The sequence below is a fragment of the Sturnira hondurensis genome, unplaced genomic scaffold (genome assembly GCF_014824575.4).
Source record: "Sturnira hondurensis isolate 20B ecotype Veracruz unplaced genomic scaffold, ASM1482457v3 Scaffold0004089, whole genome shotgun sequence".
In the NCBI taxonomy this organism is placed as follows: domain Eukaryota; kingdom Metazoa; phylum Chordata; class Mammalia; order Chiroptera; family Phyllostomidae; genus Sturnira; species Sturnira hondurensis.
Genome location: NW_028076720.1, coordinates 119143 through 135508, shown reverse-complemented (window position 1 = coordinate 135508; position 16366 = coordinate 119143). Strand labels below are relative to the sequence as shown.

The 16366-nt window shown below is 54.3% G+C and overlaps 2 protein-coding genes and 1 non-coding gene across 6 annotated transcripts; all 3 read left to right on the top strand.

Annotated features, from left to right (window-relative positions):
- The first annotated feature begins 728 nt into the window (after nt 1-728).
- ZNF213 (zinc finger protein 213) lies at nt 729-8110 on the top strand. 2 transcript variants are annotated; one of them, XM_037043375.1, is made up of 7 exons: nt 729-2041; nt 3717-4217; nt 4861-4984; nt 5185-5255; nt 5434-5557; nt 6643-7300; nt 7823-8110. In XM_037043375.1, the coding sequence occupies exons 2-7, from the start codon at nt 3819-3821 to the stop codon at nt 7827-7829; spliced, it is 1383 nt and encodes a 460-aa protein (XP_036899270.1). In that variant the 5' UTR covers nt 729-2041; nt 3717-3818; the 3' UTR covers nt 7830-8110. The 2 variants fall into 2 exon arrangements, with proteins under 2 accessions (XP_036899270.1, XP_036899271.1); XM_037043376.1 differs by lacking the exon at nt 7823-8110 and having other exon boundaries at nt 730-2041; nt 6643-7424.
- On the top strand, nt 7902-15101 carry LOC118985082 (caspase-14-like). 3 transcript variants are annotated; one of them, XM_037043373.1, is made up of 11 exons: nt 7902-7983; nt 9454-9596; nt 9683-9878; nt 9986-10074; nt 10871-10981; nt 11120-11287; nt 11820-12042; nt 12365-12481; nt 12888-12962; nt 13458-13561; nt 14074-15101. In XM_037043373.1, exons 1-11 carry the CDS (start codon nt 7980-7982, stop codon nt 14197-14199), a joined length of 1356 nt encoding a protein of 451 aa, XP_036899268.1. In that variant the 5' UTR covers nt 7902-7979; the 3' UTR covers nt 14200-15101. The 3 variants fall into 3 exon arrangements, with proteins under 3 accessions (XP_036899268.1, XP_036899267.1, XP_036899269.1); XM_037043372.1 differs by lacking the exon at nt 7902-7983 and adding an exon at nt 8207-9371 and having other exon boundaries at nt 9456-9596; XM_037043374.1 differs by lacking the exons at nt 7902-7983; nt 12888-12962 and adding an exon at nt 8207-9371 and having other exon boundaries at nt 9456-9596.
- Nucleotides 14997-15069, top strand: TRNAR-CCG (transfer RNA arginine (anticodon CCG)). Its single transcript has one exon. It is a non-coding gene; the product is annotated as a tRNA-Arg (tRNA).
- Nucleotides 15102-16366: the final 1265 nt, after the last annotated feature.

Sequence of the window (16366 nt, the reverse complement as noted above, 5' to 3'; positions counted from 1 at the left end):
CAATTTGATGTTAGTTTTTGCCAACAGAAGGATTTAGAAGAACACTGTAAGACCCACACGTGTAAAAGGAGACTTTCAAGTTCCCTCTTCTCGTGTGTTTTTCCAGTGAGGCAGTTAAAGGGAGGGGGAGCCCAGTAGCAGCCACTTCAGCAATCTTTATAGACTGTTTTTGACTCATGCCCTCCAGCAAGTTCCTTGAGCAAATGCATCAAGGGGTATGTAGAAATATAGAAAAATAGAAACGAAATATCTAAGAGTAAGGGGTTTTAAATAAAGTCTGGAACTCCCATGCTATGGGATACTATGCAGCTTGCGAAACAGATTAATTCTTTTATTTATAAATGTTGATATGGAAAAATATCCCTGACAGACTTGAGTCAACAAAACTTTACTAGGTGGAGGAGGGTGTAAGGGAGATAAATGGTGATGGGAGGAGACTTGATTTTGTTAACCAGTGTCACCCCAATAGATTCAATAAAAAGGAAAAAACTTTACTTATATAGAATGATTCCAGATTTATGTTAGAAATATTCATGTCCTGGCTGGTGTCGCTTAGCGGGTTGGGCATCCTCCTACAAACCCAGGGGTTACCCGTTGGATTTCTGGTGTGGGCACATGCCTGGATTGTGGGCCAAGCCCCTAGTTGGGGGCGCTGGAGGCAGCTGGTCATTTCTCTCCCTTTCTCCCTTCCTTCCTCTCTAAAAATAAACAAAATCTATTCTTTAAAGAGGAAATATTCATAGATACAGAACAGACTAAAATATTAAGAGTGTGTATTTCTGAATGGCCTTATTAGAAGTATTTTAAACCTTCAGTTATTCAACAGATATTGTGCCAGAAACAATTCTAGGTGTTGGGAGCAGGGCAATGAAAACAGTGTGACTTCATGGAGCTCAGTTGAATAGAGTATTACAAAAGAGATGAGTATTACAAAAATGTCAGGTACTGATAAAAGAAAGAAAAATAAGGGCAGAGCGATGGTGGGTGTGTATGTGCTGTTTAGTTAGGGAAAGACTTTGAGGGAGTGACATTTGAGCAGAGTGAGGGAGGAACCTAGCCTTGTGAATATCGATATTTATAGTTTTCCATATTTTATTAATTTTCCACACTAAGCATGCAGTGCTTGCATAATTAACATAAAGCTTTTTCTATTTCAGAAAAGTATCTGGAGCCTCAGATCTCCAGGTAGAGTAAGTAGAAAGAGTGGGAGCAGATCCCAAGTATGTGGGCAGTTGAACCCAGAACTTCCAGACGCGGCTTGCCGGCTCTAGATTCAGTCTGGCTCGGGGACTCCCTCCGCTCGAGTTGCTGGTGGGAGAGCGCGGGACTCCCTGGTGCCAGAGTCCCCGCCTGCAGAAAACCCTGCTCAGCAACCCCGGCCAACGCTCGGGGAGGGAGAGTAGCCAGAGGAGGCTCCATGCTCTTCACCGGGCTGCATTTCCCCTGCTCACCGAGAGTCAGAGCAGCAGAAAAACCTGAAGGATAAAGCAACAGCTACAACAGCAGAAGTCTAGAAGCAGGGCACAACCCACGGGCAGGGTTGTCGCCGCGCTTGGTACCGATGCCTTCTGATTGGTCAACCTTGTAAATTCTCCGAAGTTCATTGGCCATCTATCAAGGTTTAAGACAAGCTCAATAGGAGAACGGCTTCTTGGGGGATGTAGTTCCGAATGCTTAGAGTGGCGCATGCGCTATGTCTTTTTCCAGAGAGCTCCGCGCTAACTTCCGGTTTCAGAATCTGGCGGCGGAACTAGGAACGCCTGGTAGCCGGTGGGAGGTGTGTGGCTCGGGGGCGGGACCGTTGATAAGGGCCTCGGGACGCCGAGGTCGAGCGGGAGTTCTCGGGTAGGTGGGGTCCACGCCCCCAGGCAGAGGCCGAAGTGGGGCGCACCGCTGAAAAGTGCTGCGGGGAGCCGGGGCGCATGTACCCCTCCCTGCCCCGCCGCCTCTCAGCTTCGCGCAGGCGAAGCTGCCGCGGACCAAGCACGGGGCTCCGGCCGGGTCCGCGTTTCCGCCTGCCGCGTCCTGCCGAGCGACCCTGGTGAGTCCCTGGCCCTCTCTGAGCGGAGCGTCCTCGGTCACTAGAGGATGAGAATGGAGCACGTACCTTTGAGGGGTTGTGAAGAGTACAAAAATAAAGTGCTTGCCCTGGCCGGCTAGGTCAGTTGGTTAGAGCGTCCTTCGGATACCTCGCGGTTGCAGGTTTGATTCCCAGTTAAGGCACAAGTAAGAAGCAACGAATGAATACGTAAATAAGTGGAACAACAAATAGATGTTTCTCTCTCTCTTTATCTCTGTCTCCCTCCCCTCTTCCTTCCTCTGTAAAATCAATAAAAATTAAAAAAAGAAAAAGAACAAAGTGCTTAGTGTGTAGTCAAGAAAAGGACTGGAACCAACCTGAATGCCTTACTCGGGTATTGGTTCAGAAACTGGAATACATCCAAACCGCCAAGTCTTCTAGAGGAGCTAATGAAGAAGCATTGTTACGTGGGAAAGCATATTTCAAAATAGTTTGTGCAATAAGACCTCATTTATGTGAAAACACAAAAACCGCCTTCTCTTTTTCATTTCTATAGGTACAATTTTAGTAAATGCACAGGGAAAGGCCTGGGAGTTCAAATGTCAGATTGTTAATGGGAGGGTGCACAGCGTTGTGGAATGGAGAGCTTTTCTTTTGTGTATTTTTGCGTTGTGAAAATCCCCCCATTTTAATTACAAAGGTTTGTGTCCCTTCTTTATAGAAACAAAAAAACAAAGTTCCAAAATACACACGTTTCAGGACTTTTGTGAAGACTGGCAATATAAGGTATAAATATGTCATAAATTCACATGCACCTGTGGATAACAATGGCTTAGGAAGGTGCCTAGTGCCTGTGAGCTCATCGCTGACACCCCTGGGCCACATGTGATTGGAATTCAGAGGTTTTTATATTTGAGACTTAAGGATACAGAGAACAGACTGACAGCTGTCAGAGGAGAGAGGGTTGGGAGCTGGGTGAGAAGAGCAAAGGGATTAAGCAGAGACAAAAAAGACCCCTGGACTAGACTGCTGTATGATGAATGCTGGAGTGAAGGGGGAGGGGAGTGGTGGAAGGAGGGAGAAGATAAAGGGGGGAATAAATGGTGATGGCAGGAGACTTGGTTGGTGAACACCATGCAGGTGATGTAAGAATTGTATACCTGAAGCTTGTATAATTTTATTAACCAATGTCACCACAATAAATTCGATTGAAAAAAAAAGCTTTCAAATTTGAGAAAGATAATACAATACACGTGGTATATTGGGTAACCCCTGCCAACAGAATCTAGGGCAGTGCTCAACAATCAAAGGTGTTAATTATTCTTTTATTGAAGTACAATACACATACAGAAATATGCATAGTAAGGACAGCTTGATAAATTTTTACAAACTGAACAAATACACTAATATTTATGCCATAAAACATGAACATTTACATTAAGTGTGATAAATGGAGATTACAAACTTGCTCCTATCAGTAGATGGTAAAAACCTGGGACTTTGGGATTTCAGAGCTGGGGATAAGGGGTTGTGGGCCTGTATTGGTGGGAGACTGTCACACGAGCAAGACATTACTGGAGAGCCTAAAAAAGGCCGTAGGCCAGTAAAGGGTAGAAGCCAGAATCCCTGGATGTCCCTCCAGGCTGGTGTTTGCTTCTATACCTCCCCTGCTCCTGCTATTTTGCTCTTTCCCTAGGAGTCCAGATGCTGGCCCAGCTGCCACAGGAAATCCCTCTGGGACACTGAAGGGCAGGCTCCTGGGTTGAGGCCCAGCAACCCTGAGCCTTAGGCCAGGGGAATGGCAGCTCCCATGGAACCTCAGGACCAGGCCCCAGGGGAGGGAGAAGGGCTTCTCATTGTGAAGGTGGAAGATTCCTCCTGGGATCAGGACTCTGCCCAGCAAGAGGATGGCAGGGATTCTGAGGCCTGCCGCCAGCGCTTCCGGCAGTTCTGCTACAGGGATGTGGGTGGACCCCATGAGGCCTTCAGCCAGCTATGGGAGCTCTGCTGCCGCTGGCTTCGACCGGAGCTGCGTACCAAGGAGCAAATCTTGGAGCTGCTTGTGCTGGAGCAGTTCCTGAGCGTGCTGCCTGGGAGTATCCAGGACTGGGTGCGGGAGCGGTGCCCAGGGAGTGGCGAGGAAGCTGTTGCCTTGGTGGAGGACCTGCAGAAGCAGCCAGTGAAAGCATGGCCGCAGGTGAGGGGCGCCTCCCACGTGAATCTGCCAGGGGTGGTGGGCACTCGGAACATTCACAGGCAGGTGTTGCCTGTCTGAAAGACTGTCCAAATGAGTCTGGTTTCTTTTTGGTGACTTTGGAGGGCAGAGCAAGACCAAAGTGGGCATGTTCCAGGAAGGCAGGTTTTAGCTCCACCTAGGCTCTGCAAATGTTTATTCATGTTCTCCTCTAGGCCAGGCACTGGGGATATAGTGATGTGCAATGTGAGAGCACCAGAGGGGGCATGAGAAGGTAGAGCAGTCCATGTGAACCCTGCTGTCTCGTGGGGTGTTGGGTCCCTGACCCTGGAAGCACCTGGAGATGTGCTAATGAGTGACTGGGGTGTGAGGTTCTGCCCTTCAAAAGAGGGTCTCCCCCCACTCTCCCTTGCTAAATGGCTCTGTGATTCTATCGTCTGGGTGCTGGTTCTTGCCTTGTGCTTGATCAGGGCTTATGGCAGTGCTGGTGTCCCATTTTCCTCTGGGCTTTCCTGGGGCCCTGTATTGATCTCGCCCCAAACCCCAGCCTCCTGAGGGATATGTCCTGTGTCTCCTTCCCAGGGATTAAATTCTGTCTCCCCTGTCTGGTCTTGGTGCTGATGACCATATTGTGGTTCCTGCACAGGATGTGCCCTCAGAAGAGGTAGAACCTGACGCTGCAGTCCAGGGATCCCAGGCCAAGGCACCTCCCCCAAAGGTGGGAGCACAGAAGCAGCCACCCGTACCTTGGGAGCAGCACAGCCATGGTGGTGAGTAAGCTTGCAGGCTGCAGAGCGGCTGGGCAGGGGTCTGGCTCCTTCCCCGGCATCACCCCAGGTGTAGCAGGGAGGTACTTGTTCCTTGAAGCTTAGGCATGTGCGTGCATGTGTGTGCCTGCACATGCACAGAAGCGTGTGGGGTTTCTCATTCCTGGCTTCAGCTGGCCTCTCTGAGGCTTGTTTTCTTTCAGTCCAGCTTCCTGCTCTTAAAGAGGGGAGAACCAAACAGAAAACAAATGCCTGCCTTGCCTCTGAGATCCATGTGAGTTACCAGTCCCTTCGTTTCCTTTGAGGCCATTGGCACTTTCCTTCTTGAAGCCTCTTCCATCCACCCTGCTCCCTCCTGTTCCACATCCCAACCCTCTTCCTCTCCCCACCCGTGGCTGCCTGGGGAGTCCTGAGCGAGGTATCCCTGAGTAGGGTTTCTCTCCTCATTTCAGGGACCTGTGACATTTGGAGATATTCCCTTCTATTTCTCCCAGGAAGAATGGGGGTCCCTGGACCCTGCTCAGCGGGATCTTTTCTGGGACATAAAGCGGGAAAACTCCCGGAACATTGCCCTGGGTAAGCCATAGGTGCAGCCAGGACCCTTGGGATGCTTGGCTCCTTTGAGCTGGAGGCAGCAGCCTCCTAGGGGAGTCCTAGCGGCCGAGCGGGGGCCCAGGCCGGCCATGTGCTGCTTCACGTCCCACTGCAGTCCTCAGTCCTCCTCACTCCCTCTCAGCTGGCTCCAGAGTGGGCTTTTGCCAGCTCTCTCCAAGAGCCCTGGCTAGTTTCTTTTGTGTGTGTTAATACTCGTTTTTCTCTGGCTGTGAACATATATTAAAACATGATGGGTACTCACAACAGGCTAGCACTCCGCTGAGCATTCGTATGGACATTTTGTCAGGTGATTCTCACAGACTGGTGCATGTATTGTCCTTGTTTTATAGACATAGGACCTGAAACTCAGATCAACAGACAACAAAGGGACAGAGCTGGGACTCAGTCCAAACGGTGGCTGCAAGGCCCCCCAGGCTGCCCTGTGAAGAGGTGCTGACAGTGAAAATGCATACTGTGCACTGAGGCCTGGGCCCAGTGCAGTAGAGTTCCCTCTCCGAGCCAGGGCCTTTCTGCTTACTGGGGGTCCCTCATTTAATTCGCACGACTCAAGGGTGTTAGCTGGGATCCCTGTGGGTGCACCTCTATTCTTGTCAACAAGACAAGAGCTTGTGTAGTGAGAGGAACCACAGTAGCTGAACCCATGTGGTTCCTCAGTTTCTGGTAACGAGTAGTGAGAGTTTGGATCATTTAAGAACTTTACCTTCATCTGTTCAGTTTCAGAGTTTGAATAGCCGGGTTCAGAGAGTGGGGCATTGGACCCCAATGTGGAAGGGAGGCATAGATTGGTTAGTTGTGTAATTAGTAAGTTCCACTGGGGCAGGATAAACAGACTCCTTGCCTCTGCCTGCTGCCTCTGCATAGCTTCTCTGCTAGCCTTTCATCATGTTCCATTTTATGGATGAGGAAACTGAAGCTCGAGCCTGTCCCGCCTAGGACTTTCTGAACCTGACAGCCAAAGTGCTCATCACTGAGTCTGTTTTTGCCTTGCCTCAACTCTGAGCCCAGACCAGGTGGGACTGAAGAGGCCGCCTCCTCTTCACTTGCAGGTTTGGGGCTCAAGAGCCAAAGGGGGCCATCCCGGCTGGAGGAGGCAGCGAGGGTGCTCCCAGGCCAGGCCGACAACAATGATGTGACTGTGGCCTGGGGCGCTGAGGAGACTGAGTCCTGGGAGAGAGAGGCCCGGCCAGGGGTGCCCTTGGAGCCGGTGGCCGGGTCAAGGCGGGGACGGCCGCCCACACGCAGGCGCCAGTTTCGGGACCTGGCAGCAGAGAAGCCGCACAGCTGTGGCCAGTGCGGCAAGCGCTTCCGCTGGGGCTCTGACCTGGCGCGCCACCAGCGTACGCACACAGGCGAGAAGCCGCACAAGTGCCAGGAGTGCGAAAAGAGCTTCCGCAGCTCCTCAGACCTGGTGCGCCACCAGGGCGTGCACACCGGACAGAAGCCCTTTTCCTGCTCCGCGTGCGGCAAGAGCTTCAGCCGTAGCGCCTACCTGGCGGACCACCAGCGCATCCACACGGGCGAGAAGCCCTTCGGCTGCAGTGACTGCGGCAAGAGCTTCTCGCTGCGCTCCTACCTGCTGGACCACCGGCGCGTGCACACGGGCGAGCGGCCCTTCGGCTGCGGCGAGTGTGACAAGAGCTTCAAGCAGCGCGCCCACCTCATCGCCCACCAGAGCCTGCATGCCAAAATGGCCCAACCCGTGGGGTGAGGGGTGGGTAAGGGCTGGAGGGATCTTCCGGGAGGCAGAGCAGCAGGATGGCCACTTCCCTCTGTAGCCACCTCCTGCACGCGCAACCCCTGCTGCGTGCCCCGCTCTGTCCCAAGTAATGAAAATTCCCTGTGACCTCGTGGCCCATCTTCCGCTCTGGGGTTTTCTCTTGCTCTTTGGCCTTCTAGAGCCCCAGCACATTCCTAGTAGGTGGCCTCAGTATGGGAGAAAGGCTGAGGCAGCAGGGAAGTCTGAGAACTCCGTCGGGGCCTGGGGTCCTCCTTCCAAGAGGCTCCCCTCAGCCTTGCTTGCCCCGTGGCTCTTTGTTCCCCACCTTCTTGGCTGGGTCTGCGGGCCAGGCCCTCTGCCCTGCTAACCTGTGCCTTCCTGCAGGGGTGGAGGACAAGTTTTGACTACTAAGGTGCTGACAGGCTCTAGGAGGCTGTCCCAGACCTGTGGATCTAGGTCCTGGGTGGGGCCAAAAGGGCTTTCTGGCCTCTACCCCCTCCCATTTCCAGGCCTTGACCACTCTGCCCTGTCCTGGCGACATGGAAGTTGCCGGCACTGATCTCCACCTATTTCCCCTTTGAGAGGTGGCTCTAGAGACTGGAGGTCTCCTGTGCAGAATGAACAGGCTAGTGGAAACCCTCTGTTCCCACACTCACCTCCAGAGACATGGAGTCATGGCGCCCCACACTAGCACTCCATCAGTGCTGTGTCACTGACCCCTCAGGCACTGCATTCCACGTCTGCATCGTGGGCAGATCACAGGGACAACCACAGGTTCTCCAAAGGAGCTGGCCCAGCCGGCCTCAAAAGGGTAGCAGAAAGATTTGAATAAATGTGGAACACTGCCCTGGCCGGTGTGGCTCACTTGGCTGGGCATACAGTAATGTCTCCCTTCTCTCAAAAATAAAAATTTTAAAGCTTCCTCCAGGCTGTTCTCTTAGCTGGGTGGGGGAACCTAGACTCTGTACCCCTTGGTCTCCTGACCTGGTCGTCCTGGGGCAGCTACCAGGTGGGCCCCAAAGGGCAGCCATGAGCCTTGGGACTCTAATCCTGCGTTAGCCAGGGACAGCTCAGTATGGCAGCCAGTGGCGTACCTCCCTATCCCAGCTGAGAGGAAGACCCCCAGCTGGGGGTCTTCGCTAGGCCACCCACTTTCTCTTCATTGGTGAATGAGGAAACAGGCTCGGAGACAGAGTGACTGGTCAGGCTGGTGGTGTGCTCAAATCCATTAGGAAGAGGCCTGCTGAATCCCAGTGGCCCCTCTTCCCACACTGCCCGCTGACCACTCATGTCAGAGCTTCTTCCACCCCTACTGGTGGTGGCCTCAACAGACTCACCTGAGGAGTGGTGGGGCTGGCGGAGACAAAATGTTTTGTTCCCTGGTCTCTGTGCCACCCTCTCTGCCCCCCAGGCTTTTCCTCAGCTAGCCTCTCCCCCCAATTAAATACTTGCTCCCCCCTGAGGTTGCTGGGACAGAACCCACTTCTCAGACGAAGCAATTGGGGTCTTAATCATGGACAGCTGACTCCAGTTAGGGGTTTTTCCCTCTGGGACAGTACCCTTCACTCCCTGTCCTTTATGCTTCAGGCTGTTGTGTGCATGTCTGTGAGCACCTTGCATGAGTGAGTAGGGGTGACAGGTGGCAGGAACAGGGCAAACTTTTTTTGATGCTGACTGCTGGCTCAGAAGGGAGATGCTGGGGCGTAATGAGATCAGATAAGAGGTGTCCCAGGAGCTAAGAATAGGATTGGGCACAGGCTCCTGGTCAGGCAGGGGCATGTCAGTACCAGCCAGGAAGCAGACTGCTGCACCCAAGGAACAGAGCAAGGAGGCAGGCCCGGGACCCAAAGGTTCCAAGGAAGGGGGCAGAGCCCAGCTCAGCTCATAAGCAGCTGATAGGTCAGAGATCAGGGAGAAGGCAAGGATTGGGATCCAAGGCACTGGGTGAGCTCTGCGCTCGGAGGAAGCGCCCAGCTGGCAACCATGGCCTTCCTGGTGTCTGGGACACTGCGGGTGGCTGCACAAGTGGCAGATGCTCAAGACAGCCTGGGAAGAAAGGTAGTAGGAGTACCGCCTGGCCCAATCCACTCCTGGCTCCCAGCTGAGCCCCACAAGCCCAACTTTGGCTTTGCCTCTCCCCAGGGGAAGTACAGCGTGCAGGGTCCAAGGGTGGCCCTGATACTCAGCAGCCCTGAGGTATCAGCTTCTGCAGTGGCTGTCCTGGAGGGTGTGTTCCAGACCCTGGGCTTGGAGAGCTGCTGGAGGAGGGAGGCCTCGGTCCGGGTGAGTCCTAGCTTTCCTACCGCCTGCACCCTCAGCCCCAGGTGGGGCCTCCCCAGACCCAGGCCTGCCCTTCATTTTTGCCCTAGGACTTCCTTGAGGAACTGACTGGGTTCCGGGAACAGCTGGTTGCCCATGGGGGCCCTTTGGGCTGTATCTTAGTGGCCTTGGTGGCCCCCAGTGGGCAGCTGAGGCAGCCACAGAAGTTGGTTCGGGAGCTGAGTGGTTGTGAGGCCCTGTGGGGCTGCCCCAAAGTCTTCTTCTTGCTCTCGAGTGCTCCTGGGGGTGAGTGGCTGGGCTGGGACCCCCATGGTGGGGCAGGGCAGATGAGGGGTGTGTGGGCAGGAGGCCGAGCCTCTGCCTCCAGGCCAATGCTGTGCTTTTCCACCCAGCTGACCCCGAGCCCGGAGCCTTCCTCACTAGCCTGTGTGAACTCTGTGGCCGCTGCCCTCACTGGTCCCTGCTGCAGCTGCTGACAGAGGTGGGGGCCCCCGATGGGGAGTCTCAGGACTGTGCCAGTGGTCTCCCTGGAGCCTGTTACACAAACTTATTCACGTGCTTCCCAGCTGTTTATTCTCCAACATCGTTCTGCAATTCGTTGTCTACACCGGTGGTGTCAGACTGCGGCCTTGCCTTTCAGCCCCGACCCGTGCCCCTCTTTACACCCACTCAGGATCCCCCAGACACCCCAACATCTCCATGCCTTTGCCCCAGCTCCTCCGTCTGCTGGCCATGCCTCCGAGTCGTCCCAGTCAGCCTCGTGCAGCCCCAGAATGTCAGTGATAGCCTTCCTCGCACTCCCCGAGTCAAGGCTCAAACCTCTGCCCAGACTACGCCCCTTGTCCAGGCACTGACTGTTCCATCAGACTGCAGGTCGCTGGAGGGCAGGGTTGGGAGTGATTCGGGTCTGGTTTCAACACTCAGTGTTCTCACTGGATGGTTGAGTGGCCCCGGGTAGTCCTGTAGGTGAGAACTGGACCCCAGCTCTGCTCCTCAGCTTGCCCCAGACGTGCCTTCCCCTGAAAGGTTGCAGTCAATGGTTGGCCACTGTATAGTCCATGTCCAGAGAGCCTATGACCTTGAACCTGAAATAGAAGCCCCCTGTACCCTCCTCCTCCTCCATTTGTTTTCTTGTCCCTCCAATGGCAGGGGACCCCAAAGAGACTGTAGTAGCTACGGGTCTGGCCGAGTCATTCCTTGGAGCCAGGATCCCTGTTCTCCCTACCATGCTCCCATGGGACAGCCCCATGAGGGTCCTCTGGCCCCATCCTCCCCAGGTCTTCTTCAGGACAGCTGAAGAGTCCTCAGGGGTCATCTACTGCCCAGTCCTTCGGAGCTCCTTGCGGGGGGCACTGTGCCTGGGGAACGTGGAGCCCTGGCAGCCTGAGGTAAGGGGTCAGGAGAGAGTGTCCAACCATGTGGCAGCAGTGACAAGTGGGACAGAGGCTCAGGGAGACCCTAGGCGGGGGCGGCAAGGAGATGAAAGGTCCTCAGACCACTTTCATTGCACCTTAACTTGTTCGTAGCCAGAACCCAGCCCCAGCGCTCAGTATGACATGTCTGGGGACAGGGCTGCCCTCCTCCTAGCTGTGATCCGGGACCGGCCTGGGGCCCAGCATGATGTGGATGCCCTGAGGGGCCTGTGCCAGGCTCTGGGCTTTGAGACCACCCTGAGGACAGACCCTACAGCTCAGGTGAGCGGAAGTCCTGAACCTCTGGTGGTGCTCTCAAAGAAAGTGTCCCAACCCCAGGGTCCTAGGGACTCTAGTGGGCCCCTTGCCATGTGGTCAGGAAGTGACCCCCAAGTCTAGCCTCCATCCTCCCTGCTACGCTTCCCTGCCTCTGGAAGCCCAGTCTCCAGGGCTCCTGTGGCTTCTCGGGCTGGCTGTTTCTCTGCCATCCTGCTCAAGGCCCCAGTTGGACCCTCAGGCTTTTCCTGGAAGGATCTCAGTTTCCTTCCCCAAAACCCACCAACTCACAGCCCTCCCCTCAGGCCTCTTAACTTTTTGGTGCCAGGGAACCAGTTGCAGAACCAGTCACATGTTACCTCCAATGAGGCCATGCCAGGCCTTGCACCAGGGGTTGGAAGGACTTCCTGCCTGGTCCCGAGGCTGGCAGGAGGTGGAAGGAAGGGTGGGTGGGGGCTGGAGAAGCCTACCTGGAGGGCGTCCAGGAGTTGGAGAGGCAGTGGCTATGGCCCAGGCCTCAATCTTGTTCCTATGTCAGGCTTTCCAGGAGGAGCTGGTCCAATTCCAGGAGCGGCTGGACACCCGCAGGAGCCCCGTGAACTGTGCCCTTGTGGCCCTGATGGCTCATGGAGGGCCTCAGGGGCAGCTGCTGGGGGCTGATGGGCAAGAGGTACAGCCAGAGGCGCTTGTGCAGGAGCTGAGCCGCTGCAGGGCCCTGCGGGGCTGCCCCAAGATCTTCCTGCTTCAGGCTTGCCGTGGGAGTGAGTGGTGTCCGGGGCCCTCCCTGGAGTCTCAGCCAGGTCCTGGCCTCCAGCCGGCTCGTCCTGCCCTAAAGTTCCTCAGCTGGCCCACCTCCTCTCAGAAGCCTGAGTACTAGCCCTTTTCCTGCGCCCTCTTCCAGTGTCTCCCAGAGGTCAAGTCCATGAACTTGAGCATTTCACCGTCAGCACTTTTCATTTTGTGTTCAGAATGTTTCCAACCTGATAGGCCTGCCTAGAGTTCTGGGGGCTGGGGGCTGGACCCCCAGAAGGCCCCCCAGGTATCTGCTGAATGAAAGGACCTGCCTGTCCCCTCCTTTCCCAGGACACAGGGATGCTGGCATGGGGCCCACTGCTCTCCCCTGGTTCTGGCGCTGGCTGTGGGCAGCACCCACCACCCCCTCCCACGCTGATGTCCTCCAGATCTATGCAGATGTCCAAGGTGGGTCTGCCTTCCTTCTGGAGCATGTCTTGGGCAAGGCCAGCTGGGCAGAGCCGTCTATCCAGAGCACATTTCCAGGGCTCTGAGCTTGGGTCCTGCTGCTACCTCTGTCCCCTCTTTGCCAAGAGGGTGGGGACAAAAACCATCTTAAACCCCAAGGGACTTTGAAAATCAAGGGCTTCTCCCCTAATTGAACCTTGAAACAACCCTGGAGTCAGGAAAGCAAAATAGCTCTTCTGAGGTCACTCAGCTGGTAAGTGGCAGGGCTGAAATTTGAACTCTGATACCTCTTCCCTGCTCTGTACTCTTTCCATTGCCTCGTGCTGCCCTTGAGCCAGATTCAGAGAGAACCTGGGGCCGGTGGAGTCCCAGGATGTGGGATAAATGGGCTTGATCCCTCTTTCAGGCAGCAGCTTCAGGGGCCGAGCCCCAGGGAGCCGTGACCAAGCAGACATCCTAGTGGTCTATGCAGCTGCTGAGGGTAAGGGGATGGCCATCTGGAAGCCCCATGAGACAGGGCCCAGCAGCCTGGCTGGAGCTCTGGAGGCTTCAGTGGCAACTGGGGCTTGGCATTTGTGGCACAAGGGTACCTATCTGGTTGCAATGAGGCCATTTTCCTGGTATGTTTATTATTTATAATAATAGTAATGCTGGTGAGCGTGCATTGCAGGCTGATATGCCATGCCCTGTACCTGCATCTTTCCCTCCAGGCCGAAAGTTTCATGAGGGCAGGACACTTCTGTCTGTACAGGGCCCTGCCCAGTGCCCAGCACATTGTGTGTTCACAGTGAATATGTATTCACTGCGTAAATATCAAGCAACAACTTATTTTAGAAACAAGAAGTTCCTACTCCCTGCCCCATTCCCTTGCCCTGGGGTCCTGTCTACTTGCCTCCACTTCCACTATCAGTGGGCCCCTGAGGGTTGGAGGGCTGGTCGGCCAGTCTGACAGTCTGGCCCTGGTCCCCTGGCCTAGGCTATGTAGCTTATCGGGATGAGAAGGGTTCAGACTTCATCCAGATGCTGGTGGAGGTCCTCAGAGCTGCCCCCAGGAGAGACCTTCTGGAGCTGCTGACAGAGGTGTGTTGGGGGATGCGGGCTGGCCGCAGGGAGGAAAGGCTACATGGCATCCTTCCCCTCAGCCAAACACATGATGCCCACAGCAGTTGTTAGTCACACACTCACAGCCTGGGGAGAGGGCCCTGCACACCAGACAGGGATGTTCAGGGTCGCACTAAACACAGAGTGCCCCAGCAGGGGCTGTGGGGTGCAGGCTTATAGTAAGGGGGTGGCGTATCCCCTGTTTCCTGCAGGAAGAGATGATTAGCTTGTTTGAATAGTTTTGCAGGTTGGCAGGGAACCTCAGATTGAGGCTGGCATGGAATGCAGTCCATCCGGCTGGATGGAGACCTAGCTGGGTGGAGAGCCTTTCATGCTGGGTGTGAGGCATATCTCATAAGAGTGGGGGACTCATGGCTAGTCCTTTTGGGCCCTATGTGGCCCAGCGATACCAAGGCAGCTCTCTTTACAATGCTCTGCGTGCCAGGCTGGGCACCAGAAAACCTGGCACAGGCTGAGTGTGGTCCTCGCAGGTCAATCGTCAGGTGTGTGAGCTGGATGTGCTGGGTCCTGACTGCGATGAACACCGCAAAGCCTGCCTGGAGATCCGCAGCTCGCTGAGACACCGGCTCTGCCTGCAGCTCCCCAGTCAGTGCTGACAGTGGGTGGCCATACCGCAGTGCCACCACGGACCCCACCCACTTTTTGGTTACTTTACCTATAAACGGGGCATCACAGCAGGGTGCTGGGCGCAGCTGGCATGCAATAAACCTCTGTTGATCGCTGCATACATGAGTAGTGTCTGCTTTCAGGGGGGTGGGTCAGTAAATGAAATAACATATACAACATGCCTGGCACTTTGTAAAGGCACGTTTGTGCCTCTGGGAACTAGATGCTGGGTCTGCGGGAAATGGGGGAGGGGGGAGGGTGGGCAGCATCCGAGCCGAACCCAGAATGGGCTAGGCTGGGCTGGATGTCCTGGGAAAGGGCAGCTTTGGGTACACATCTCTCTCCCAGCCCACCTGCATGCCAAGCGGTAAAAAAGCAGGAGATTTGGGCTCTGCTTTCACAACTGTCAGAGTCCAGTTTGGGGCCACAGTCCCGGACCAAAGCATTGCAGGTTTAGCGGTGCCGTGATGGGGAAAGCACAGTGATGGCGGGAGCAGGGGGCACTTTCTGACCCAAAGCGGGCTGGGGGCACGTGGGGAAGGAGATTGGGAGGGACCTCCCCAGGCAGGAGGGGCAGCGGAGGCCAGACCAGGTCTTGAATTCACAACAGGACTGCCGGCTGAGCTAAATTGAGTGGAGGAGCCCAGCTCCAAGCCCCGCCCACAGGGAGCTCGAAGGGCGTAGGGGGAGCAGAGCTCCTATCCACTCGGAGAATCCACACTAATGCATACCGCGCAGGCGCCTAGACAAGCTTCATGGAAAAAGCTGTACAACATTTTTTTCGCAGGGCCGCGTGGCCTAATGGATAAGGCGTCTGATTCCGGATCAGAAGATTGAGGGTTCAAGTCCCTTCGTGGTCGCTGTTGAGGTTGGTTTTTCTCCCTTTTCTTAATATTTCCCCCCTCTCTGGACAGCTCCCTACCCGGGTCTAGGACCTGACCTGACCGACGGCACCGCTGGGACTCACGCTGGTGGGAAGAAGCCAAGATGACTGCAGACCTTGAAGCCACCGGCTCAGGAACCCAGGAGTCCACTGGAAATTGTTTACATGACATATAGTTCAGATAAAGAAAACTGACAGATGAAGGTTTAGACCGTTAGGGTGGGGGTTGGGTAGGGAAGTTGCCCTCGGGTGCATTCTAAAATGTAGGAGATTATTGTGACGAAAAAGCTTTGGAAATAGTGGTAATGGTTGCGCAATATTGGGACATTTAAAAATGGTTAAAATGGCAAATTGAATGTTATATATATATTTACCACAATAAAAGTCTGTTTAAAAAATCAAATACATTATTTCGATTTCTTGCACTGAGAATGTACCCTTAAATTACTATGTGAATGTATATGTATATATTAAAATTCAAATATGAAGAGTATGCCCAGGATTGAGTCATCCTTTTACCCAAGAAAACTGTCCCTACCCACAGAACCGAATTCTCTCCAAGGGACTCTGGCTAAGTTGAATGACCAAGGTGATGGATGAGAACTTCCCCCAGCGGGAGACTGTGAGGAGAATGTCAGGAGAATGGCACCCTGGGTGCACAGGGCAGCTGGCCCGGGTTCCTGTGGAATAGCGCTTTCTCTTTTCCCTTTTGATGAAGTTTCAGTGGTTTATTGAGGGCTCATAAATATAAAGAAGAAAAACGTCATGAAGATAAACATTTTATAGACGGGAAAGAACACCCATCTTATGATGGGAAAGTAAACGCAGGGTTCTCTGATGATGTAAGAGGCTCATGTTCTGCTACTGGGCTAGCAGGGAAGATACGGAGCTGTTGTGGAGAGTCCTGAGGACAAAGACCTAAGGCTATTGGGCTCTGCTAAAAACCTTGCAGACCTGGGCCCAGGTAACACTTTGGGTCTAAGGGGCAATGTGGGGTATAAGATGGAGACAAAGACCTGCACTTTTTCCAAGCGTCTGACTGGTGCCCCTCTCCCCCGGATGCTACCTGTTGCATTAGCAAATGCCTTCCTGCTGCTAGTTATTCCGCCCCGGCTCCGATTCTCCTAAGAGGAGGGGGAAAGGGTTCTTCAGAGGTTAATCCCCTCACCTGTAGCACTGTACGTGAGGATTGTATCCCAATTCAATGAACCAGCTGAGTTAACGCCTGCCGTCCAGGTCTTTGGGCTCCATCCGCATGTGCACAGTCTCTTTTA